Here is a 27549-nt window from a genome sequence, read left to right as displayed (position 1 = left end):
CAGATCCCGCTGCCGGCTCCGTTACCTCCAGGACCTGATCCACGATTTCCTGCATGACCTCGCACTGCGCCTCCGTGTCACTGCAGCACAACGGGACAGGGAATCCCCGTTACTGGGAGTTACTGGGAGCACTGGGAGCACTGGGAGTTACTGGGAGTTACTGGGAGCACTGGGAGTTACTGGGAGTTACTGGGAGCACTGGGAGTTACTGGGATGGGGAACGGGGGCCGCTCGGGATCCGTGTGGATCCGGGGTGGGATGAATTCCAGGATCACAGCCAGGATTTTAAGGGGAGTCAAAGGCAGAAATCCCACGGGATCGCTCAGCAGGAGCTGTGCACGACCTCCCCGGGATGGGACTGGGAATGGGATTGGGAATACGGGAATGGGAAAATGGGAATGGGGTTGGGATGGGAATATGGGAATGGGGTTGGGATGGGAATATGGGAATGGGGTTGGGATCAGGCATACGGATGGGAATACAGATGGGAATATGGGAATGGGATTGGGAGTGGGAAAATGGAAATGGGAATATGGGAATGGGGATGGGAATGGGAATATGGGAATGGGATGGGAATACGGATGGGAATATGGGAATGGGATTGGGATGGGAATGGGAATATGGGAATGAGACTGGGATCAGGAATATGGATGGGAACATGGGAATGGGGATGGGATTGGGAATGGGGATGTGGAAATGGGAATAGGGGAATGGGGATGGGAATAGGGATGGGAATATGGGATTGGGGATGGAGATGGGACTGGGATTGGGATCGGGAATACGAATGGGAATATGGGAATGGGGATGGGATTTGGACTGGGACTGGGGATGGCAATGTGGGAATGGGATTTGGATTGGGATTGGGGATGGGATTGGGAATGTGGAATGGGAATAGGGATGGGAATATGGAATTGGGGATGGGATTGGGGATGGAATTGAGAATGGAGATGGGAATAGGAACGGGAATGGGAATATGGGATTGGGAATATGGGATGGGGAAGGGGATGGGAGTAGGGGTGGGGATGGGATTGGGATGGAGACGGGGATGAGAATACGGGATTGGGAATGGGGATGGGAATAGGGATGGGAATGGGGGATGTGGGAATGGGAATAGGGGAATGGGACTGGGAATATGGGATGGGAATGGGGACGGCCCCACCTGCCCTTCTGCAGCTGCAGCACTTTGTCCCTGAGGGACTCGTCCAGCTGCTCCAGGAAGGGCGTGATGTCCACGGGCTCCTCCACGATGGATTCCTTGATGGGGTGGAACCGGAACTCCCTCTTCTTGCCTGGGAACAGGGAACGGGGGATTGTCCTTCCCAGAGCTGGGATCACCCTGGGAAGGGATCTGAACTCTGGGAATGTCAGGGAATGGGGAATTGTCCTTCCTGGGGCTGGGATCAAGGACCTGAACTCTGGGAATGTCAGGGAATGGGGGATTGTCCTTCCCAGAGCTGGGATCAACGTGGGAAAGGACCTGAACTCTGGGAATGTCAGGGAATGTGGGACTGTCCTTCCCAGGGCTGGGATCACACTGGGAGGGACCTGAACTCTGGGAATGTCAGGGAATGAGGAATTGTCCTTCCCAGGGCTGGGATCACCCTGGGAAAAGGATCTGAACTCTGGGAATGTCAGGGAATGGGGGATTGTCCTTCCCTGGAGCTGGGATCACCCTGGGAAAGGATCTGAACTCTGGGAATGTCAGGGAATGGGGGATTGTCCTTCCCTGGAGCTGGGATCACCCTGGGAAAGGATCTGAACTCTGGGAATGTCAGGGAATGGGGGATTGTCCTTCCCTGGAGCTGGGATCACACTGGGAAGGGATCTGAATTCTGGGAATGTCAGGGAATGGGGGATTGTCCTTCCCTGGAGCTGGGATCACCATGGGAAAGGATCTGAACTCTGGGAATGTCAGGGAATGAGGGATTGTCCTTCCTGGGGCTGGGATCACACTGGGAAGGGACCTGAACTCTGGGAATGTCAGGGAATGGGGATTGTCCTTCCCTGGGGCTGGGATCACACTGGGAAAGGACCCAAATCCCAGGAATGTCAGGGAATGAGGGATTGTCCTTCCTGGAGCTGGGATCACCCTGGGAAAGGACCCAAACTCTGGGAATGTCAGGGAATGGGGGATTGTCCTTCCTGGGGCTGGGATCACCCTGGGAAAGGACCCAAATCCCAGGTTTGTCAGGGCTGGGTCCCTGCCCTGCCCCATCCCCAAATCCCAACATTCCCAAGGCACAGTTTGGGATTCTGGGGCTCCCTGTGCCCCAAACCACAGCGGGAATCCCACAGGGATCCGAGCAGCGAGGCTGGGAATGCTCCACAGGGATTGGGTCGGGATGTGGGGCTGGAAAAGGCTCCTGGGAGCTCCTGGGATGGGAATGAACCCTTGGGGCACAGCTCCAGGATTTGGGATTTCCTGCAGGAGGAAACGTGAGGTGTCCCAGCGGGATCAGCTCCTGGGCAGGGCTCTGGGAATTGTGTGACAGCCAGGAATCCTCCTGTGGGCTGGGAATGCTGGAATTCTGAATTCTGGGAATGCTGGGAATGCTGGAATTCTGAATTCTGGGTCCCTGGGGATTCTGGAATTCTGAATTCTGGGTCCCTGGGGATTCTGGAATTCTGAATTCTGTGTCCCTGAGGATTCTGTGTCCCTGGGAATCCTGAAATTCTGTGTCCCTGGGGATTCTGTGTTCCTGGGAATTCTGAATTCTGGGTCCTGGGAATCCTGGAATTCTGGGTCCCTGGGGATTCTGGAATCGTGTTGCTGGGGATCCTGGAATTCTGTGTCCCTATGAATTCTGTGTCTCTGGGAATCCCAGAATTCTGTGTCCCTGGAATTCTGTGTCCCTGTGAATCCAGGAATTCCATGTCCCTGGAATTTTGTGTCCCTGGAATTCTACGTCCCTATGAATTCTGTGTCCTGGGAATCCCAGAAATCTGTGTCCCTGGAATTCTGTGTCCCTGTGAATCCTGGAATTCTGTGTTCCTGTGGATCTGGGAATTCTGTGTCCCTGTGATTCCGTGGCCCTGGAATTCTGTGTCCCTGGAATTTTATGTCCCTATGAATTCTGTGTCTTGGGAATCCCAGAAATCTGTGTCCCTGGAATTCTCTGTCCCTGGGGATTCTGTGTCCCTGTGGATCTGGGAATTCTGTGTCCCTGAAATTCTGTGTCCCTGTGATTCCGTGTCCCTGGGAATCTGGGAATTCCATGTCCCTGTAAACCCAGGAATTCTGTGTCCCTGGAATTCTCTGTCCCTGGGAATTCTGTGTCTCTGTGATTCCTGGAATTCTGTGTCCCTGTGGATTTTGTGTCCCTGTGGATCCCAGAATTCCGTGTCCCTGTAAATCTTGGAATTCCGTGTCCCCTGGAATTCTGTGTCCTGGGGGATTTTGTGTCCCTGTGATTCCCAGAATTCCATGTCCCTGTAAATCCAGGAATTTTGTCTCCTGGAATTCCATGTCCCTAGGGATTCCGTGTCCCCTGGATTTCAGGAGTCCCGTGTCCCTGTATTTCAGGAATTCTGTGTCCCTGTAAATCCTGGAATTCCGTGTCCCCTAGATTTTGGGAATCCCGTGTCCCTGTAAATCTGGGAATTTCGTGTCCCCTGGATTTCGGGAATTCCGTGTCCCCTGGATTTCAGGAATTCTGTGTCCCTGTAAATCCGGGAATTCCGTGTCCCCTGGATTTTGGGGATTCCGTGTCCCCTGGATTTTGGGAATCCCGTGTCCCAGGAATTCCGTGTCCCTGGATTCTGGGAGCTCAGCTCCCTCACCTTTGCTGCTCAGCTCCTCCTCATCATCACTGAAGGCGGCCTCGGCGTTGTCATAGCAACCGTCATCCTTCTCCAGGTGATTCTCCATCTCCATGGCAACGGGCTCCTCGATTTTCACTGCGGGCACCGCGCCAGGTGAGGCCTCTCCCAAATCCCAAAATCCCAAAATCCCAAAATCCCGAAATCCCGAAATCCCACGGAGCCACCGCCCCCCAGATCCCGGCATTCCCACCCCTGGAGCTGGGGGAATTCCATGGAAATTCCCTCAGGGCTCTCCCTACCTTCGATGGGGGGAGAGGGGGAGCTGCAGAATTCCGGGAATTTCTCCCTGAGCATGGCCCGGAGCTCCTTGTCCAGCTTGGGGTTGTCAAAGAGCGGGGCCAGGTGCCTGTGGGGTGGGATGGGGACAGGATGGGGCCTCATCCCCATGGGATTTGTGCCTTGGGATCCCCTCACCTGCACGGGATGGGGGCAGGAATCCCTGGGAAGGGACCTGGAGTATCCCAGGGCAATCCCAAATACCTGGGAAGGGACCTGGAGTATCCCAGGGCAATCCCAAATCCATGGGAAGGGACCTGGAGCATCCCAGGTCAATCCCAAATCCCTGGGAAGGGACCTGGGGCATCCCAGGGAAATCCCAAATCCATGGGAAGGGACCCAAAGTATCCCAGGGCAATCCCAAATTTCTGAGAAGGGACCTGGAGTCCAAATCCCAAATCCCTGGGAAGGGACCTGGAGCATCCCAGGGCAATCCCAAATCCCTGGGAGGGGACCTGGAGTATCCCAGGGCAATCCTAAATACCTGGGAAGGGACCTGGAGCAATCCCAAATCCCTGTGAGGGACCTGGAGCATCCCAGGGCAATCCCAAATCCATGGGAAGGGACCTGGAGTCCAAATCCCAAATCCCTGGGAGGGATCCAGAACATCCCAGGGCAATCCCAAATCCCTGGGAAGGATCCAGAACATCCCAGGACAATCCCAAATCCCTGGGAAGGATCCAGAACATCCCAGGTCAATCCCAAATCCCTGGGAAGGATCCAGAACATCCCAGGTCAATCCCAAATCCCTGGGAAGGATCCAGAATATCCCAGGTCAATCCCAAATCCCTGGGAGGGGATCCAGAGCAACCCAGGTCAATCCCAAATCCCTCCCCCCATCCCATTCCCCTCAGGACAATCCCTGGCTGCTCCTGAGGATTTTTTGGGATAACACCAGGCCCTGGAGCTGTGTCCATGCTGGAAACCCCAGGAAATTTGGGAAATTTGGGGAATTTTGGGGGAATTTGGGGCTCTTACGCCAGGACCCGCTTCTCCACGATGTGGGTGAGGGAGTTGAAGACGCCCTGGCGGACGTGAGCTTCCAGAGGGGGGTAAAAATTGGGAATGATCTGCGGGAGAGGGGAGGGGAGAGCGGGGTGAGGCTCTGGGACAGGCAGCAAATCCCAGTCTGGCTGTGGGGGATACTGGGATTGCTCCCAGTCTGGCTGTGGGGGATACTGGGATTGCTCCCAGTCTGGCTGTGGGGGATACTGGGATTGCTCCCAGTCTGGCTGTGGGGGATGCTGGGATTGCTCCCAGTCTGGCTGTGGGGGATGCTGGGATTGCTCCCAGTCTGGCTGTGGGGGATACTGGGATTGCTCCCAGTTTGGCTGTGGGACATGCTGGGATTGCTCCCAGTTCAGCCCTGTATACTGGGATTGCTCCCAGTTCAGCCCTGGATACTGGGATTGCTCCCAGTTCAGCCCTGGATACTGGGATTGCTCCCAGTTCAGCCCTGTGTACTGGGATTCCCAGGTGTCCCAGCATGTCCTCAGGTGTCCCCACCTGTCCCCAGTGTCCCCAGGTGTCCCCAGGTGTGTCCCCAGCTGTCCCCACGTGTCCCCAGTGTCCCCAGCAGTCCCCAGCTGTCCCCAGTTGTCTCCAGGTGTCCCAGTTGTCCCCAGCAGTCCCCAGCTGTCCCCAGCAGTCCCCAGCTGTCCCCAGCTGTCCCCAGCTGTCCCCAGCTGTCCCCAGTGTCCCCAGTGTCCCCAGTGTCCCCAGACACTCACCCTGCACATGAAGTCCAGCAGCGTGGCCGTGATGGCTGGGTGGGGTTTCATGGAGTGGTGCATGACCAGGATGGCAGGTTCTGGGGGGGGGGACATGGCTGGGACCCCAGACCCAAACCCCAAACCCCAAACCCAAACCCCAAACCCTGCTCTGGGGGGCTGAGACCCCAGACCCAAACCCCAAACCCAACCCCAAACCCCAGACCCAAACCCCAAACCCCAAACCCTGCTCTGGGGGACACAGCTGAGACCCCAGACCCAAACCCCAAACCCCAAACCCAAACCCCAAATCTCTGCTCTGGGGGACATGGGCTGGGACCCCAGACCCAAACCCAAACCCCAAACCCAAACCCCAAACCCAAACCCAAACCCTGCTCTGGGGGACACAGCTGAGACCCCAGACCCGAACCCCAAACCCCAAACCCCAGACCCAAACCCCAAACCCTGTTCTGGGGGGGGACACGGGCTGGGACCCCAGACCCAAATCTCTTCTCTGGGGGACACAGCTGAGACCCCAGAGCCAAACCCCAAACCCCAAACCCCAAACTCTGCTCTGGGGGTGGGGGGGGGGAAACAGGCTGAGACCCCAGACCCAAACCCCAAACCCCAAAACCCCTGCCTGGGGGACTGGGACAGGCTGGATCCAGGGGATCCATGGGGTGGGATCCAGGGGATCCACAGGGTGGGATCTGTGGGATCTGTGGGGAGGGATCCAGGGGCTGAGGGGCAGCCAGGTCCAGGGCTGCCCATGGGTCACCACGACCCCAAATCCCACCCAGAATATCCCAGGATCCCATCCCAGGATCCCACCCCAGGATCCCATCCCAGGATCCCACCCCAGGATCCCATCCCAAAGCAGATTCCATGGATCCCATCCCAGGATCCCAACCCAGGATACCATTCAAGGATCCCAACCCAGGATACCATGGATCCCACACCAGGATCCCACCCCAATGCAGACCCCATGGACCCCACCCCAAAGCAGATTCCATGGATCCCACACCAGGATTCCATGGATCCCACACCAGGATCCCATCCCAAAGCAGATCCATGGATCCCATCCCAGGATTCCACCCCAGAGCCCCCTCCCCACCCACCAATGTTCATGATGCTGGGACCCCTCCCCATTGCAGCCCCCTCCCCTGTGCAGCCCCCTCCCCACACACCGATGTTCATGATGCTGGGATCCCCCCACCAGGAACACTCCAGAACCCTACAGCTCCCCCCCCACTGCAGCCCCCTCCCCAGAGCAGGTCCCATGGATCCCACAGCCCCCTCCCCACTGCAGCCCCCTCCCCACACACCGATGTTCATGATGCTGGGATCCCACCCCCAGGAACACTCCAGGACCCCAGAGCCCCCTCCCCACTGCAGCCCCCTCCCCAGGGCAGACCCCATAGATCCCACAGCCCCCTCCCCAGGGACCCCTCCCCACCCACCGATGTTCATGATGCTGAGATCCCACCCCCAGGAACACTCCAGGACCCCACAGCCCCCTCCCCAGTGCAGCCCCCTCCCCATTGCAGACCCCTCCCCACACACCAAGGTTCATGATACTGGGACCCCTCTCCACAGCCCCCTCCCCACGCACCGATGTTCATGATGCAGAGACCCCCTCCCCAGAGCCCCCTCCCCACGCACCGATGTTCATGATGCAGGGACCCCTCCCCATTGCAGATCCCTCCCCAGTGCAGCCCCCAGAGCCCCCTCCCCACCCACCAATGTTCATGATGCTGGGACCCCTCCCCAGTGTAGCCCCCTCCCCACGCACCGATGTTCATGATGCTGGGACCCCTCCCCAGTGCAGCCCCCTCCCCAGGGCAGACCCCATGGATCCCACAGCCCCCTCCCCAGTGCAGCCCCCTCCCCACTCACCAATGTTCATGATGCTGGGACCCCTCTCCACAGCCCCCTCCCCACTCACCAATGTTCATGATGCTGTCCTTCTCGGGGTTGAAGAAGAGCCAATCGTAGAACAGCGCCAGCTTGGCGTTGGACGCGGCCACGTTCGACTGCGGGAGGCAAAACCCCAAATGGTTCCAGAATATTCCAAAAAAACACCCAAAATATTCAAAAAAACACCCAAAATATTCCAAAAGACCCCAAAATATTCCAATAAATCCCCGCAAGTTATTAAAAAAAACACCCAAAATATTCCAAAATACCCCAAATTATTAAAAAAATGGCCCCCAAAATATTCAAAAAAACACCCAAAATATTCCAAAATACCCTAGAACATTCCAAAAAACCCCCCAAATTATTCAAAAAAACACCCAAAATATTCCAAAATATTAAAAAAACCACCCAAATTCTTCTTCCAAATCCAGCCCAGTTCCCCCCAGCCCCATTTCACCTCCCCCAGCCCCATTTTGCCTCCCTCACCGTGCAGGTGGTGAGCAGCCAGCCGATGATGGCCCCTAGCCCCATATTGAATCCCCCAGCCCCATTTTGGATCCCCCAGCCCATTTTGGCTCCCCCAGCCCCATTTTGGCTCCCCCAGCCCCATTTCAGCTCCCCCAGCCCCATTTTGGAATCCCCAGTCCCATTTCAGCCCCCCCAGCCCCATTTCTGACCGTGCAGGTGGTGAGCAGCCAGCCCATGATGGCCCCCAGCCCCATTTCAGGCTCCCCCAGCCCCATTTTGGGATCCCCCAGCCCCATTTCAGTCCCCCCAGCCCCATTTCAGCTCCCCCAGCCCCATTTCAGTCCCCCCAGCCCCATTTCAGCTCCCCCAGCCCCATTTTGGGATCCCCCAGCCCCATTTCAGCCCCCCCAGCCCCATTTCACCTCCCCCAGCCCCATTTTGGATCCCCCAGCCCCATTTTGGAATCCCCCAGCCCCATTTCTGACCGTGCAGGTGGTGAGCAGCCAGCCGATGATGGCCCAGCGGGGCAGGATGTCGGAGCTCAGCACCTCGTTGGACGGGTGCACCACCCCGCAGATGTACCGGATCAGGTCACAGCGCAGGGACTGGCTGTCAGGGGTGGACAGGTACTGCCTCTGGAACCAGTCCTGGTAGCGCTTCTGCTGCCCAAAGCGCACCTGGGGACACAGGGAGAGCCTGGGGACAGGGACAGGGACACAGGGACACAGGGAGAGCATGGGGACAGGGACAGGGACACAGGGACAGCCTGGGAATGGGGACAGGGACACAGGGACACAGGACAGGGACAGGTACTGCCTCTGGAACCAGTCCTGGTAGCGCTTCTGCTGCCCAAAGCGCACCTGGGGACACAGGGGCAGCCTGGGAATGGGGACAGGGACACAGGGACACAGGGACACAGGGACAGGGACACAGGACAGGGACAGGTACTGCCTCTGGAACCAGTCCTGGTAGCGCTTCTGCTGCCCAAAGCGCACCTGGGGACACAGGGAGAGCCTGGGGACAGGGACAGGGACACAGGGACACAGGACAGGGACACAGGGACACAGGGACAGGGACACAGGGACACAGGGACACAGGGACACAGGACAGGGACAGGCACTGCCTCTGGAACCAGTCCTGGTAGCGCTTCTGCTGCCCAAAGCGCACCTGGGGACACAGGGAGAGCCTGGGAATGGGGACAGGGACACAGGGACACAGGGACAGGGACAGGTACTGCCTCTGGAACCAGTCCTGGTAGCGCTTCTGCTGCCCAAAGCGCACCTGGGGACACAGGGAGAGCCTGGGAATGGGGACAGGGACACAGGGACACAGGGACACAGGGACACAGGACAGGGACACAGGGACACAGGGACACAGGACAGGGACAGGGACAGGAATCTGGGAGATAATCTATTGGGGAATCTGGAGGGATCCCATTGGGAATTTGGGAGGGAACTCATTGGGAATTTGGGAAGGAATCCATGGGGAATTTGGGAAGGATCCCATCAGGAATTTGGGAAGGATTCCATGTGGAATCTGGAGGGATCCCATGAGGAATCTGAAGGGACTCCATGGGGAATTTGGGAAGAAACCCATCAGAAATTTGGGAAGGATCCCATGAGGAATTTGGAGGGATCCCATCAGGAATTTGGGAAGGATCCCATCAGGAATTTGGGAAGGATCCCATCAGGAATTTGGGAAGGATCCCATCAGGAATTTGGGAAGGATCCTATGAGGAATTTGGGAGGGATCCCATGAGGAATTTGGGAAGGATCCCATGAGGAATTTGGGAGGGATCCCATGAGGAATTTGGGAGGGATCCCATGAGGAATCTGAAGGGACTCCATGTGGAATTTGGGAAGGATCCCATCACGAATCTGGAGGGACTCCATGGGGAATTTGGGAAGGATCCCATGGGGAATTAGGAAAGGATCCCATCAGGAATTTGGGAAGGATCCCATCAGGAATTTGGGAAGGAATCCATGAGGAATTTGGGAAGGATCCCATCAGGAATCTGGAGGGATCCCATCAGGAATTTGGGAAGGAATCCATGAGGAATTTGGGAAGGATGCCATGTGGAATTTGGGAAGGATGCCATGTGGAATTTGGGAAGGAACCCATGGGAAATTTGGGAAGGATCTCATCAGGAATTTGGGAGGGATCCCATCAGGAATTTTGAGGGATCCCATCAGGAATTTGGGCAGAATCCCATGGGGAATCTGAAGGGAATCCATGTGGAATCTGGAGGGATCCCATCAGGAATTTGGAAGGAACCCATGGGAAATTTGGGAAGGATCTCATCAGGAATTTGGGAGGGATCCCATGTGGAATCTGGGCAGGATCCCATGTGGAATTTGGGGCAGGACCCCACCAGGAATTTTGAGAGATCCCATGTGGAACTTGGGAGGAACCATCAGAAATTTGGGAGGGACTCCATGGGGAATTTGGGCAGGATCCCACCAGGAATTTGGACATGATCCATCAGGAATCTGGAGGGATCCCATCAGGAATTTGGGCAGGATCCCATGTGGAATCTGGGCAGGATCCCATCAGGAATTTGGGCAGGATCCCACCAGGAGTTACCCTCGAGGTCATGAAGAGCAGCTTGGTCTCCATGTCGGGGGTCAGGCGGCACGCCAGGAATTTCCGGGAGGTTCTGGACTGCAGGAGCTGCAGCACACCTGGGGACAGGGACAGAGCTGGGATCCCAAACCTCACACCTGGGGACAGGGACAGGGACAGGGACAGGGCTGGGATCCCAAACCTCACACCTGGGGACAGGGACAGGGACAGGGACAGGGCTGGGATCCCAAACCTCACACCTGGGGACAGGGACAGGGACAGGGACAGGGCTGGGATCCCAAACCTCACACCTGGGGACAGGGACAGGGACAGGGACAGGGCTGGGATCCCAAACCTCACACCTGGGGACAGGGACAGGGACAGGGATGGGATCCCAAACCTCACACCTGGGGACAGGGACAGGGACAAGGGACAGGGCTGGGATCCCAAACCTCACACCTGGGGACAGGGACAGGGACAGGGACAGGGCTGGGATCCCAAACTGGGGACAGGGACAGGGATGGGATCCTGCTGGGAAAGGGCTCCCAAACCTCTGGGACATTCCTGGGATCACCAATGTGGAGGGGACAATTCACAGGAATATTTTTAATGTCAATAAAACTCCTGCACCCTTCGCTCTTCCCACGGGACGAGGCTGCTGGGAGGAATTAAATCCCATTCCTGCAATTCCTGCTCCTCATGGAGCTCCAGAGTTTGGGGCTCACCCTCTCAATCACTTAATTAACTCTGAGTATCCCAGAATTCCAGGCTGGGTTTGGGTTGGAATCACCCAGAGATTACAGACAGGGAGAATTCCCACTGGATCAGGTTATTCCAACCCAGCCTGGAACAATTCCAGGAGGGAGAAACGATGGATCAGGTCATTCCAACCCAACCTGGAACAATTCCAGCAGGGAGAAACGATGGATCAGGTCATTCCAACCCAACCTGGAACAATTCCAGGAGGGAGAAACGATGGATCAGATCATTCCAACCCAGCCTGGAACAATTCCAGGAGGGAGAAACGATGGATCAGATCATTCCAACCCAGCCTGGAACAATTCCAGCAGGGAGAAATGATGGATCAGATCATTCCAACCCAGCCTGGAACAATTCCAGGAGGGAGAAACGATGGATCAGATCATCCCAACCCAGCCTGGAACAATTCCAGGAGGGAGAAATGATGGATCAGATCATCCCAACCCAGCCTGGAACAATTCCAGGAGGGAGAAACGATGGATCAGGTTATTCCAACCCAGCCTGGAACAATTCCAGGAGGGAGAAACGATGGATCAGGTTATCCCAACCCAGCCTGGAACAATTCCAGGAGGGAGAAACGATGGATCAGGTTATCCCAACCCAGACTGGAAACAATTCCAGGAGGGAGAAACGATGGATCAGGTTATCCCAACCCAGCCTGGAACAATTCCAGGAGGGGAGAAAACGATGGATCAGATCATCCCAACCCAGCCTGGAACAATTCCAGCAGGGAGAAACGATGGATCAGGTTGTTCTAACCCAGCCTGGAACAATTCCAGGAGGGAGAAACGATGGATCAGATCATTCCAACCCAGCCTGGAACAATTCCAGCAGGGAGAAAACGATGGATCAGGTTATCCCAACCCAGCCTGGAACAATTCCAGGAGGGAGAAACGATGGATCAGGTTATCCCAACCCAGCCTGGAACAATTCCAGGAGGGAGAAACGATGGATCAGGTTGTCCCAACCCAGCCTGGAACAATTCCAGGAGGGAGAAATGATGGATCAGGTTATCCCAACCCAACCTGGAACAATTCCAGGAGGGAGAAATGATGGAATTGTGGAGCCCAGAACGGGGAACTCCATTTAAGGATCCATTCCCGGGGTGGGTCAAGCCCTGCAAAACCGCTGGAAAACCGCTGGAAAAACCCTGGAAAACCCCTGGAAAACCACTGGAAAAAGGCAGGAGGGCAGTGCCAGGGGGCCACAGCACCCTGCCAGCCCCACACCTGTGAACTGGGAGCTCAGCACCTGCGGGTTGTGCAGGATGTCCTTCCAGAGCTGCTCGAACTCGGGGATCCGCGCCACGTTCTGCAGCAGCCGCACCAGGTCCCGGCCGATCATGAAGCAATCCATGAACTGGCAGCAGGGAGGGGAAATTCCCGGTTTTTCAGGCAGGGAATGCTCAGTCCTGCCCCCCTCCCTGGCCCTGGGTGGGGTGGGGGGTCACAGCACGGGGGCTATTTTGGGAGGCTGGCCCTCCCAAAGCAAACAAGCAGCCCCGTAAATCTGGGCGCTGCAGGCAGGTCCTGGCAGGAGCTGGGGGAGGATTTGGGATGAATCCCAGCTCTGGGGGGTTCTCCTGCTCCATGCAGGGCCTGCAGCTGCCTGCTGGTGCTCCCATCCCAAACTGATCCCCAAGGAACAGCATCCCATCCCAAAGCCCAATCCCAATCCCATTCCCAAACTCACCTGCTCCTGGAGCAGGGAGATGCAGGATCCCATCCCATCCCATCCAATTCCCATTCCTATTCCTATTCCCAATCCACACCCCTGCTCCTGGAGCAGGGAGATGCAGGATCCCATCCCAATTCCTATTCCCAATCCCATTTCCATTCCCAATCCACACCCCTGCTCCTGGAGCAGGAAGGTGCAGGATCCCATCCCAATCCCATTCCCAATCCCATCCCAATCCCAATCCCAATCCCATTCCCAATCCCAAACTCACCCTCTCTCTCAGCAGGGACACACAGAACTCCAATCCCATCCCAATCCCATCCCAATCCAATCCCACTCACCCTTTCCCTGAGCAGGGACACACAGAACTCCCCAATCCCATTCCCAATCCCATTCCCAATCCCATCCCAATCCCAAACTCACCCTTTCCCTGAGCAGGGACACACAGAACTCCAATCCCATCCCATTCCCATCCCAATCCCAATTCCCAATCCCAACCCCAATCCAAATCCCACTCACCCTCTCTCTCAGCAGGGACACACAGAACTCCAATCCCAACCCCAAACACTCACCCTTTCCCTGAGCAGGGACACACAGAACTCCAATCCCATCCCATTCCCAATCCCATCCCAATCCCAATCCCAATCCCATTCCCAACCCCAAACTCACCCTCTCCCTGAGCAGGGACACACAGAACTCCAATCCCAATCCAATCCCATCCCATTCCCATTCCCAATCCCAATTCCCAATCCCAAACACTCACCCTTTCCCTGAGCAGGGACACACAGAACCCCATTCCCCAATCCAACCCCAAACACTCACCCTCTCTCTCAGCAGGGACACACAGAACCCCATTCCCAATCCCATTCCCAAACTCACCCTCTCCCTGAGCAGGGACACACAGAACTCCACCTCCTTCTGGCGCAGCGCCTGCAGCGCGGCCGTGCCGTGGTGATCGACGATCAGGCGCAGGTAGGTGTACACTGCCATGGCCACCAGCAGGCTGCTCTTGAGTACCCATTCCCTGCCACAGAGTGACCAAAATCACCAAAATCAGCATCAAAATCATCATCAAATCATCATCAAAATCAGCCCCAAATCAGTGACACAGAGCAGGTAGGTGTACACAGCCATGGCCACCAGCAGGCTGCTCTTGAGTACCCACTCCCTGGGACAGCACAGACCCAAAACCAGCAAAATCAGCACCAAAATCAGCCAAATCATCATCAAAATCAGCCCCAAAATCAACCCCAAAATCAGCCCAAAATCAGTGACACAGAGCAGGCAGGTGCACACTGCCATGGCCACCAGCAGGCTGCTCTTCAGCACCCACTCCCTGCCACAGAGTGACCAAAATCACCCCCCAAACCAGCAAAATCAACCCCAAAATCAAACCCCAAAATCAGCCCCAAAATCAGTGACACAGGGCAGGTAGGAGCACACTGCCATGGCCACCAGCAGGCTGCTCTTGAGTACCCACTCCCTGGGATAGAGCACACCCAAAATCACCAAAATCAGCCCCAAAATCAGCCCCAAAATCAGCCCCAAAATCAGTGACACAGAGCAGGTAGGTTGCACACTGCCATGGCCACCAGCAGGCTGCTCTTCAGCACCCATTCCCTGCCACAGAGTGACCAAAATCAGCCCCAAAACCAGCCAAATCAGCCCCAAAATCAGCCCCAAATCAGTGACACAGGGCAGGTAGGTGTACACAGCCATGGCCACCAGCAGGCTGCTCTTCAGCACCCACTCCCTGGGATAGAGTACACCCAAAATCACCAAAATCAACCCCAAAATCAGCCCCAAACCAGCCACAAAATCAGTGACACAGCAGGTAGGTGTACACTGCCATGGCCACCAGCAGGCTGCTCTTGAGCACCCATTCCCTGGGACAGGACAGACCCAAAATCACCCAAACCATCATCAAAATCATCATCAAAATCATCATCAAAATCATCATCAAAATCAGCCCCCAAAATCAGTGACACAGAGCAGGTAGGTGTACACTGCCATGGCCACCAGCAGGCTGCTCTTCAGCACCCACTCCCTGGGATAGAGCACACCCAAAATCACCAAAATCAACCCCAAAATCAGCCCCAAAATCAGTGACACAGAGCAGGTAGGTGTACACTGCCATGGCCACCAGCAGGCTGCTCTTCAGCACCCACTCTCTGGGACAGGACAGACCCAAAACCAGCAAAATCAGCACCAAAATCAGCCCCAAATCAGTGACACAGAGCAGGCAGGTGTACACTGCCATGGCCACCAGCAGGCTGCTCTTGAGTACCCATTCCCTGCACACAGAGTGACCAAAATCACCAAAATCAACCCCAAAATCAGCCCCAAAATCAGCCCCAAAATCAGTGACACAGAGCAGGCAGGTGCACACTGCCATGGCCACCAGCAGGCTGCTCTTCAGCACCCACTCCCTGGGATACAGATCAGACCCAAAACCAGCAAAATCAGCCCAAAATCAGTCCCAAAATCAGCCCCAAAATCAACCCCAAAATCAGTGACACAGAGCAGGCAGGTGTACACTGCCATGGCCACCAGCAGGCTGCTCTTCAGCACCCACTCCCTGGGATAGAGCACACCCAAAATCAGCAAAGTCAGCACCAAAACCAGCCCCAAAATCAGCCCCAAAATCAGCCCAAAATCAACCCCAAAATCAGTGACACAGGGCAGGCAGGTGTACACTGCCATGGCCACCAGCAGGCTGCTCTTCAGCACCCACTCCCTGGGATACAGAGTGACCAAAATCACCAAAATCAACCCCAAAATCAGCCCCAAATCAGCCCCAAAATCACCAAAGTCAGCACCAAATTCATCACCAAAATCTGCACCCACTCCCTGTGACACAGAGTGGCCAAAATCAGCACAAATCAGCTCCAAAATCAGCCCTAAAAATCACCAAAAATAGCCCCAAAAATCACCAAAAATCAACACAAAAAATCATCAAAAATAGCCCCAAAAATCTCCAAAATCAGCACAAAAATCACCAAATCAGTACAAAAAATCAGCACCAAAATCAGCCAAAATCAGCCCCAAAAATCAACCCCAAATCACCAAATCAACACCAGCATCCGCTCCCTGGATTTTAGGGAATTCTCTGCTATTCCCAGCCCTTTCTCAGCAATCCCACAACCAAAAATTCCATGGATTTCAGGGATTTCTGTGCTGCTCCCAGCCCTGCCTCAGGAATTCCATGGATTTCAGGGATTTCTGTGCTGCTCCCAGCCCTGTCTCAGGAATTCCATGGATTTCAGGGAATTCCCTGCTGCTCCCAGCCCTGTCTCAGGAATCCCATGGATTTCAGGGAATTCTCTGCTGCTCCCAGCCCTGTCTCAGGAATTCTGTGAATTTTAGGGAATTCTCTGTTGCTCCCAGCCCTCTCTCAGGAATCCCATGGATTTCAGGGAATTCTCTGCTGCTCCCAGCCCTGCCTCAGGAATCCCATGGATTTCAGGAATTCTCTGCTGCTCCCAGCCCTTTCTCAGGAATCCCATGGATTTTAGGGAATTCTCTGCTGCTCCCAGCCCTGCCTCAGGAATCCCATGGATTTTAGGGAATTCTCTGCTGCTCCCAGCCTTGTCTCAGGAATCTCCACGGATTTTATGGAATTCTCTGCTGCTCCCAGCCTTGTCTCAGGAATTCCATGGATTTTAGGGAATTCTGTGCTGCTCCCAGCCCTGTCTCAGGAATTCCATGGATTTCAGGGAATTCTCTGCTGCTCCCAGCCCTCCCCCACGGCTCCAGGACGATTCCAGCCGGATGAGATTCCCAGCTGGCCAGGGCCCCTCCCAAACACCGGAAACTTTCCGGGCAATCAACCCCAGGCCGCTGCTCCCGGAGGAAAATCCTCCCCCAGAACCTCAGGAAACATTCCCAGATGGAAACATCCCAAACCAGCCTGCTGATTTCCTGATGGAAACATTCCCTGGTGGAAACATTCCCGGGATGCTGGCCAGAGCCACGCTGGGGGGAATTTGGAGAAGGGATTTTGGGATTTTGGGAGGGATTTTGGGACTTGGGGATGGATTTTGGGATCTGGGAGAGGGATTTTGGGATCTGGGGAAGGGATTTTGGGAGAGGATTTGGGGATTTTGGGAGGGAGTTTGGGATCTGGGGGAGAGATTTTGGGATCTGGGGGAGCGAGTTTGGGACTTGGGGGAGAATTCTGGGATCTGGGTAAGGGATTTTGGATCTGGGAGAGGGAGTTTGGGATCTGGAGAGGGATTTTGGGAGGAATTTTGGGATCTGGGAGGGAGTTTGGGATTCTGGAGAGGGATTTTGGGATCTGGGAGAGGGATTTTGGTATCTGGGGAAGGGATTTTGGAGAGATTTGGGATTTTGGGAGGTGAGTTTGGATCTGGAGAGGGATTTTGGGATCTGGGGGATCGAGTTTGGGACTTGGGGGAGGAATTCTGGGATCTGGGGGAGGGATTTTGGATCTGGGGATGGATTTTGGGATTTGGGGGAGCGAGTTTGGGATTGGGGGATGGATTTTTGGAGGGATTTTGGGATTTGGAGGAGGGATTTTGGGATCTGGGGAAGGGATTTTGGCAGAGATTTTGGGATTTTGGGAGGGAGTTTGGGAACTGGGGAGGGATTTTGGATCTGGGGGGAGGGATTTTTGGGATCTGGGGAAGGGATTTTGGGAGGAATTTTGGGATTTTGGGAGGGATTTTGGGATCTGGGGAGGGATTTTTGGGATCTGGGAGAGTTTGGGATTTGGGAATTTTGGGATTTGGGGGAGGGATTTTGGGATCTGGGGAGGGATTTGGAGATCTGGGGCTGCTCCTCCCACAGGACCCGCAGCAGAGAGCTGGAATTCCCGGTTTGGGAATCAGGGAAGGGCAGAATTCCCGGTTTGGGAATGAGGGAAGGGTAGAATTCCCAGTTTGGAATTCCCGGTTTGGAATTCCCAGTTTGGAATTCCCGCCGTACCTCTGCTCCGTCAGGATCTCCAGAACGTTCTCGGCCAGCCAGATGTTCTTGGCAGTGACATCGCCACCTGGGAAAGGCACAGGGATGGAAATCTGGGATTTGGGAACCTCCTGATCCCAGTCTGAGCCCCCAGGGGGAACTGGGAGAACTGGGAGGGATCCAGGCTCAGATCCAGAGGGATACAGGGATCCAGGCTCAGATGCAGGGGATTCCCAGCTCAGATCCAGAGGGATCCAGGCTCAGACCCAGGTGATTCCCAGCTCAGATCCAAGGATTCCCAGCTCAGATCCAGGGGATTCCCAGCTCAGATCCAGGGGATTCCCAGCTCAGATCCAGAGGGATCCAGGCTCAGATCCATGGGATTCCCAGCTCAGATCCAGAGGGATCCATGGATCCAGGCTCAGATCCAAGGATTCCAGGCCCACCTGCGATCTGTTTCATGAAGGTCATGCAGACCCCGTCAGCCCCCAGCACTCCGCTCTTCACCAGCTCCCGCAGCAGCCACACCAGCTGGAGACGGGAAAATTCGGGATCAGAGCCCTCTGTGGCCCCAGTCCCATTCCCATTCCATTGCCATTCCATTCCCAATCCCATCCCCAATCCCATTCCATTCCAATTCCATTCCAATTCCCATCCCCATCCCCATTCCAATTCAATTTCAATTCCCCATTCTCAATCCCATTCCATTCCATTCCCAATCCCATTCCCAATCCCATTCCCATCCCAATTCCATTCCATTCCAATTCCATCCCACCCATTCTATTTCCCATTCCCATCCCATTCCCATTTCCATTCCATACGTTCCCATTCTAAATCCCATTCCATTCCCATTCCCCACTCCCATTCCCCATCCCTACTCCTATCCCCACTCCCATCCCATTCCATCCCCATTCCATTTCCCATTGCCATTCTCATTCCCATCCCATTCCCAATCCATCCCCAATCCCATTCCATTCCCATTCCATTACGATTCCAATTCCAAATCCCATTCCATCCTCATCCCCATCCCATATTCCCATCCCCACTCCCAATCCCACTCCCAGTCCCATCCCCATTCCCAATCCCATCCCTATTCCCATCCCTATTCCCATTCCATCCCCATCCCATATTCCCATCCTCACTCCAATTCCCATTCCCAATCCCATCCCACTTCCATTTCTATTCCAATCCTATTCCATTCCATTTCCATTTCCATTTCCATTCCCATCCCCAATCCCCATCCCCATTCCATATTCCCATTCCATTACGATTCCCATTCCCATCCCCACTTCCACTCCCATTCCATTCCATTCCCATCCCATTCTCATTCCTTCCCATCCCCTCCCATTTCCCATTCCCTTCCGGATTCCATTCCAATTCCATTCTCATTCTATTCCAATTCCCATTCCCATTCCCAGCCCCATTTCCCATTCCCATTCCATTCCAATCCATTCCCATCCCACTCCCATCCCATCCCATCCCCATTCCATATTCCATCCCACTCCCATTCTATTCCATTCCATTTCCCATCCCCATCCCATCCCATCCCCAATCCCCATTCCCATTTCCATCTTGTTCCCATCCAATCCCATCCCCAATCCTCAATCCCCATTCCCATCCCCTTCCCTTCCCGCTGGATCCGGATATTCCCGGTGGGATTGAGCCGATTCCCGGTGGAGATTGAGCCGATTCCCGGTGGGATTGAGCCGATTCCCGGTGGGAATGAGCCGATTCCGGTGGGATTGAGCCGATTCCCGGTGGCAATGAGCCGATTCCCGGTGGGATTGAGCCGATTCCCGGTGGGATTGAGCCGATTCCCGGTTGGCAATGAGCCGATTCCCGGTGGGATGGAGCCGATTCCCGGTGGCAATGAGCCGATTCCCGGTGGGAATGAGCCGATTCCCGGTGGCAATGAGCCGATTCCCGGCGGGATTGAGCCGATTCCCGGTGGCAATGAGCCGATTCCCGGCGGGATTGAGCCGATTCCCGGTGGGATTGAGCAGATCCCGGTGGCAATGAGCCGATTCCCGGCCGATTCCCGGTGGGATGAGCCGATTCCCGGTGGGATTGAGCCGTTCCGGTGGGAATGAGCCGATTCCCGGTGGGATTGACCGGATATTCCCGTGGGATTGAGCCGATTCCCGGCGGGATGAGCCGATTCCCGGTGGGAATGTGCTGATTCCCGGTGGCAATGAGCCGATTCCCGGTGGGATTGAGCCGGATATTCCCTGGTGGGATTGAGCCGATTCCCGGTGGCAAGAGCCGATTCCCGGTGGCAATGAGCCGATTCCCGGTGGCAATGAGCCGATATTCCCGGTGGGAATGAGCCGATTCCCGGTGGGATTGAGCCGATTCCCGGTGGGAATGTGCTGACCTGTGTCCTGCAGGTGTCCTGCAGCTTCAGGTACTTCTCCATCATGTGGTTGATCTTGTTGAGCACGATGTTCATCCCGTCCCGGCTCACCCGCGCCAGTCCCGGTAGCACTGCGGGAAAAAGATTGGGAATGACGTCCTGAGTGGGAATGCAGGAAAAAATCCATGGATCTGACAGCTTGGGAATCATCTGAGCTGGGAATGCAGGAAAATCCACAAAAATCCATGGATCTGGGGGGAAAATCAGCATAGGAATCACATCCTGAGCTGGGATTCCAGGAAAATCCATGGATTTAACAGCTTGGGAAACACATCCTGAGCTGGGAATGCAGGAAAATCATGGATCTGACAGCTGGGAATCACATCTCCTGAGCTGGGAATCCATGAAAATCCATGGATTTGAGGGGGAAAAACAGGAAAAGCAGCTTGGGAATCACATCCTGAGCTGGGAATCCCAAAAAATCCAGGAAATCCATGGATCTGGGGAAAAGCAGTTAGGGAATCACATCCTGAGGTGGGAATGCAGGAAAATCCATGGATCTGACAGCTTGGGAATCACCCTGAGTGGGAATGCAGGGAAATCCATGGATCTGACAGCTTGGGAATCATCCTGAGCTGGGAATCCAGGAAAAAAATCCATGGATCTGACAGCTTGGGAAACACATCCTGAGCTGGGAATGCAGGAACATCCATGGATTGAACAGCTTGGGAATCAAATCCTGAGTGGGAATGCGGAACATCCATGGATCTGACAGCTTGGGAAACACATCCTGAGCTGGGAATGCAGGAAATCCATGGATCTGACAGCTTGGGAATCACATCCTGAGCTGGGAATGCAGGGAAATCTGGAAAATCCATGGATCTGGGGGAAAAGCAGCTTGGGAATCACATCCTGAGCTGGGAATGCAGGGAAATCCATGGATCTGACAGCTTGGGAATCATCCTGAGCTGGGAATGCAGGAAAAAAATCCATGGATCTGACAGCTTGGGAATCACATCCTGAGCTGGGAATGCAGGAAAATCCAGGAAAATTCATGGATCTGACAGCTTGGGAATCACTCCTGAGCTGGGAATGCAGGGAAATCCACAAAAATCCATGGATCTGGGGGTAACAGCTTGGGAATCACATCCTGAGTGGGAATGCAGGAAAAAAAATCCATGGATCTGACAGCTTGGGAAACATCCGAGCTGGGAATGCAGGGAAATCCAGGAAAATCCGGATTTGAGGGAAAAAAAAACCATCCAGGAGGAAAACCTCAGTGTGTGGGGGTGAAAACAGAGGCAGGCAGAATTCCCAGGGGGAGGCAGAGCCTGAATTCCTGGTTTTTGCCAGGCTGACACAATCCAGGGGCTCCCGGCCCCGGGTGTTTTTAACGCCGCGGTGATTAATGGAGAGCAGGCAGGGGGGCTGGGATCGCTGCATCCCGAAAATTCCAGCTGGAGGAGGAGGAAGGGCAGGGCTGGGAACAGCTGGAGCCAGCTGGGGACATCCAGGGGGGAAATCTGGGAAGATTTTGGGATCCTGGAGGGGATTTGGGCAGATTTTGGGATCCTGGAGAGATTCCCAGGGCAGATTTTGGGATCCTGGAGGATTCCCAGGACAGATTTTGGGATCCTGGAGAGATTCCCAGGGCAGATTTTGGGAGTTTGGAGGGATTCCCAGGGCAGATTTTGGGATCCTGGAGGGATTCCCAGGACAGATTTTGGGATCCTGGAGGGATCCCCAGGGCAGATTTTGGGACCCTGGAGGGATTCCCAGGGTAGATTTTGGCATCCTGGAGGGATCCCAGGGCAGATTTTGGGATTCTGGAGGGATTACCAGGACAGATTTTGGGAATTCTGGAGGATCCCAGGCAGATTTTGGGATCCTGGAGGGATCCCAGGACAGATTTTGGGATCCTGGAGGATTCCCAGGGCAGATTTGGGATTCTGGAGGGATTCCCAGGGCAGATTTTGGGGCAGATTTTGGGATCCTGGAGGGATTCCCAGGGCAGATTTTGGGATCCTGGAGGGATCCCCAGGGCAGATTTTGGGGCAGATTTTGGGAATTCTGCTCCTCCCAGGTAGGGAAGGGTTAAGCCCACCCCGAATTCCCAAATCCGCGGGAATCAACAATCCCTGCCTGGCTCCAGCAGGGCCTAGCTGATCCAATTGTCCCAATTTTCCCAATTAAATCCTTGGGAAAGCGCCAGGGCAGCTCCCCAGAGCTGCTGTCCTTCTCCAGGGAAAATTCCAGGGGAAAATTCCAGGGAAAACTCCATGGGAGGGATGGGATCCTCCCAGATTTGCTTCCAGAACATTCCCAGAGGGGTCACCCTCTGGAAAAGCATCTCTGGAAAAGCTGGGAGAGCCTGGGAATGGATCCTGCTGGGATTCCTTGATCCAAAGGAAATCAGGAAAAATCCCAGCAGCAGCCAGGCCTGAAGATTCCCTGGAAAAGTGTGCTGTGATTCCTGGATCTGCTCCCAAATTCAGGATTCTGACCCCCAAATGTGGGAATTCATGGGCTGGAATGCTGGGAATCATTTTCCCTGAGGATTGAGCACGTCCCCTCCCCCTGACAAATTCCAGGAGTGTCCAAGGGTGGAATTCCATGAGGAAAAAAAAATTCCAGTCTCCCAGAGCAAGGAGAAACTGGGAAAAACCCTGGCAGGTCCTGGAAAAAACGGGATTTGCTTCCCAGGGCCAATCCAAGGAATTCCTGGGTGGGAAGAATCGCTTCCCTGCACCACAGGGGTTCTGGAATGTTCTGGGGTTCTGGAATGTTCTGGGATTCTGGAATGTTTAGGGATTCTGGAATGTTCTGGGATTCTGGAATGTTTAGGGATCTGGAATGTTCTGGGATTCTGGAATGTTCTGGGATTGTGGAATTTCTGGGGATGTGGAATGTTCTGGAATTCTGAATGTTCTGGATATTCTGGAATGTTCTGGGATCCTGGAATGTTCAGGAATCCTGGAATTTCAGGGATTCTGGAATGTTCTGTGATTCTGGAATATTCAGGGTTTCTGGAATATTCAGGGATCTGGGAATGTTCTGGGACTGTGGAATGTTCTGGGATCCTGGGATGTTCTGGGGATCTGGATGTTCTGGGATTGTGGAATGTTCAGAGATTCTGGAATGCTCAGGGATACTGGAAAGTTCAGAGGATTCTGGAGTGTTTTGGGATCCTGGAATATTCAGGGGTTTCTGGATATTCAGGGATCTGGGAATGTTCTGGGATTCTGGAATGTTCTGGGACTGTGGAATATTCACGGATCTGGGAATGTTCAGGAGTTCTGGAATGTTCTGGGATTCTGGAATGTTCTGGGATTCTGGAATGTTCTGGGATTCGGGAATGTTCTGGAATTCTGGAATGTTCTGGGATCCTGGAACGTTCAGGGATTGTGGAATGTTCAGGGATCCTGGAATGTTCTGGGATTCTGGAATGTTCAAGATCTGGAATGCTCAGAGGATCCTGGAATATTCACAGATCTGGAATATTCAGAGCTCCTGGAACATTCTGGGTATCCTGGACTGTTCAGGGCTCAGCCCCCAGGCAATCCCACAATTCCCACATTCCCAGATTTCCCCCTCTCCAGGATCTCCTCACCTTCTGCGCCTGGGCGGGGTCGGTCAGCACCAGGGTGAAGAGCCCCAGGCAGATCTCCTCGTGCTGGGGGGTGCCCTTGCAGATCTGGGGAGGGAAATCCGCGTGAATTCCCGCTGGGATGGGATGGGATGGGAAAGGAGGGAAATCCGCGTGAATTCCCGCTGGGATGGGATGGGATGGGATGGGATGGGATGGAAAGGAGGAAATCCGAGTGAATTCCCGCTGGGATGGGATGGGATGGGATGGGATGGGATGGGATGGGAAAGGAGGGAAATCCGCGTGAATTCCCGCTGGGATGGGATGGGATGGGATGGGATGGGATGGGATGGGATGGGATGGGGGGGATGGGATGGGATGGGATGGGATGGAGGGGTCACACGGGATTGCCTGGGCAGGAATTGCATGGGAATTACATGGGAGTTACATGGCAATTGCATGGGAATCACATGGGAATTAACATGGGAATCGCATGGGAATTACATGGGAATTAACATGGGAATCACATGGGAGTTACATGGGATTCCCTGCATGGGAATTACACGGGAATTACAGGGGAGTTACACAGGAATTACACAGGAATTACACAGGAGTTACACAGGAATTACACAGGAATCACACAGGAGTTACACAGGAATTACACAGGAGTCACTCCAGGCTCACTGCGCTGTAACTGGACAAACTGGGAATGGCTGAACTGGAATTCTGTGTGCAATGAGCTGGGATTCCCGATTCCCAATTCCCAGTTCCCAATTCCCAATTCCCAGTTCCCAACTCATTTCCAGTTCCCAGCTCCCAATTCCCAGTTACCAATTCCCAGTTACCAATTCCCAGTTCCCAATTCCCAGTTCCCAATTCCCAGCTCCCAGTTCCAAATTCCCACTTCCCAGCTCCCTATTCATAATTCCCAGTTCTCAATTCCCAGTTCCCAGTTCCCAATTCATTTCCAGTTCCCTATTCCTAGTTCCCAGTTCCAAATTCCCAATCACCAGTTCCCAATTTCCAATTCCCAGTTCCCAATCCCCAGTTCCCAGTTCCGATCCCTCCAGAGCCCCAGTAGGAGCCACATCCCGGGATCTGGGGGCTCCAGAATATTTATTTATATTTATATTTATATTTATATTTATATTTTATTTATATTTATATTATATTCATATTCATATTTATATTATGTTTACATTTATATTTATTTTAATTTATATTCATATTTAATTTCTACTTCTATTTATACGATATTTATATTTACATTTATATTATTTGCATTCATATTCACACTTAAATTTAAATTTATCTTTATACTAAATTATTTAAATTTATAATTACATTACATTTATATTTATAATATTATATTATTTATATTTTAGTGAATTGAAAGCGCTCACGTGTGCGTTGAGGGCGTCGTTGGCCTCGCGCTCCGAGAGCCCGTTGGTCAGAGAGGTGACGATCCCCACACAGCGCTCCAGCCTCTGGAAAAGGGGGAAAAACGGGAATGGAATGGGGGAAAATACAGGGAATGGAATGGGGGAAATACAGGGAATGGAAATGGGGAAAATGGGAATTAAATGGGGAATACAGGGAATGGAATGGGGAAAAATGGGAATGAAGTGGGGAAAAAAATGGGAATTAAATGGGGGAAATATGGGAATGGTATGGGGAAAAATGGGAATGGTATGGGGAAAATGGGAATTAAATGGGGGAAATACAGGGAACGGAATGGAGAAAAATGGGGAATTAAATGGGGAAAATACCGGGATGGAATGGGGGAAATACAGGGAATTAAATGGGGGAAATACAGGGAATGGAATGGGGGAAATACAGGGAATGGAATGGGGGAAATATGGGAATGGAATGGGAAAAATGGGAATTAAATGGGGGGAAAATGGGATTGGAATGGGGGAAATACAGGGAATTAAATGGGGAAAAATGGGAATTAAACGGGGGAAATATGGGATGAAACAGGGAAAATACAGGGAATGGAATGGAGAAAATGGGAAAAAATGAGGAAAATACAGGGAGGGAATGGGGAAAATGGGAATGGAATGGGGAAAATACAGGAAATTAAATGAGATAAAAATGGGAATGAAACGGGGAAAATACGAGAATTAAGTGGAGAAAAAAAGGGGAATAAAAGGGAATAAACTGCGGAAAAAAAATGGGAATAAACTGGAGAAAAAAGGAAATAAACTGGAAAAAAAAATATTAAAAAAGCCAGGAGCGGGAGCATTCCCAAGCGCCGGGAAAGCTGTCCCACATCTGGATGGAAACCGTTCCACATCTGGATGGAAAATATTCCACATCTGGAACATCCCGGCTGTCCCGGGCGCGCGGAACCCGGGAATTTTGGGGGGAATTGGTGGAAATTTGGGAATTTTTGTGAATTTCGTAATTTTCGGGATCTGAGGCACAGCAGCAGCGGCAGCCCCGGGAGCCGCCGGCCCCGCTCACCTCCTCCAGCTCGTCCTTGGAGTCCAGCAGCGAGCTCAGCAGCAGCTTCCCGGTGCCGGTGCCGGTACCGGAGCCCGCCGCTCCCGCCTTGCCCTTGGGCAGCTCCATGGCCCGGCAGGGGGAGCCCCCCCCTTACCGGGGCCCGGCCGCCCCCTCCCAGCTCTGCCCGGCGGATCGGCGGCGATTCCGGGCACCCCCGCGCCCGCCGCTCAGCCCTGAACCGGGGCGGGTTCGGTGATGCGGGCCCCGGGGGAGGTGGGGATGGGTCTGGGGAGGAGGGGGAGGCTCCGGGCGGGTGTGGCGCTGAGGGGAGCGGGGTTCGGTGCCGCTGCGGGGGATCCCGGGCCGGGCCGGGCCCGCTGGGTCCGCGCCGGGGGGAGGCGGCGGCGGCCGGAAGTTACCGGGCAGCGACGGAGGCGCTCTGCCGGAAGCGGAAGCGCCGCGCGGGAGGAAGGTCCCGCCCCTGCCGCCCGCAAGGACCAATGGGAACGGCGGAAGGCTCTGAGTGACAGCTAAGGGCGGGGCTGGAGGGGCGGGGCACAGAGAGGGTTCGGCCAATGGGAGGAGGGGGCGTGGCCCAGGAGGAGAGGCGGCTCCGCCCACCCGCGCGCGCGGGGGAACCCCCGGGACCCCCAGGGAATCCCCGGGAACCCCCAGGACCCCAGGGAACCCCAGAGACCCCCTGAGACCCCCAGGGAACCCTCGGGACCCCCTGAGACCCCCAGGGAACCCCCGGGACCTCCAAGGAACACCCGGGAACCCCCAGGGAACCCCCTGAGACCCCCAGGGAACCCCAGAGAACCCAGGAACCCCAGAGACCCCCTGAGACCCCCAGGAACCTCCAGAGACCCCGAGGGAATCCCCGGGAACCCCCGGAACCCCCGGGAACCCCAGGGAATCCCCGGGAACCGCCAGAGACCCCCAGAGAACTCCCAGAGACCCCCATGGAACACTCGGGACCCCCAGGGAACCCCCAGGGAACCCCTGAGATCCCCAGGGAATTCCTGAGACCCCAGGGACCCCAGGGA

The 27549-nt window shown here is 54.6% G+C and overlaps 1 protein-coding gene across 1 annotated transcript in view; it reads right to left on the bottom strand.

Moving 5' to 3' along the window:
• Window positions 1-26739, bottom strand: part of INTS3 (integrator complex subunit 3) — a 50130-nt gene extending 23391 nt beyond the window's left edge. The window contains 18 exon segments of the mRNA XM_033082973.1: window positions 26-80; window positions 1160-1289; window positions 3781-3897; window positions 4062-4168; window positions 5077-5168; window positions 5829-5908; window positions 7753-7840; window positions 8678-8869; window positions 10776-10873; window positions 12743-12872; window positions 14070-14214; window positions 18138-18204; window positions 18563-18647; window positions 20491-20588; window positions 20591-20600; window positions 24080-24163; window positions 25459-25542; window positions 26522-26739. Of these exon segments, the coding sequence (XP_032938864.1) occupies window positions 26-80; window positions 1160-1289; window positions 3781-3897; window positions 4062-4168; window positions 5077-5168; window positions 5829-5908; window positions 7753-7840; window positions 8678-8869; window positions 10776-10873; window positions 12743-12872; window positions 14070-14214; window positions 18138-18204; window positions 18563-18647; window positions 20491-20588; window positions 20591-20600; window positions 24080-24163; window positions 25459-25542; window positions 26522-26629 (1770 nt within the window). The 5' untranslated portion in view covers window positions 26630-26739.
• Window positions 26740-27549: the final 810 nt, after the last annotated feature.

The sequence above is a fragment of the Catharus ustulatus genome, chromosome 30 (assembly GCF_009819885.2).
Source record: "Catharus ustulatus isolate bCatUst1 chromosome 30, bCatUst1.pri.v2, whole genome shotgun sequence".
Classification (NCBI taxonomy): domain Eukaryota; kingdom Metazoa; phylum Chordata; class Aves; order Passeriformes; family Turdidae; genus Catharus; species Catharus ustulatus.
This window is presented reverse-complemented; position numbering and strand designations above follow the sequence as displayed.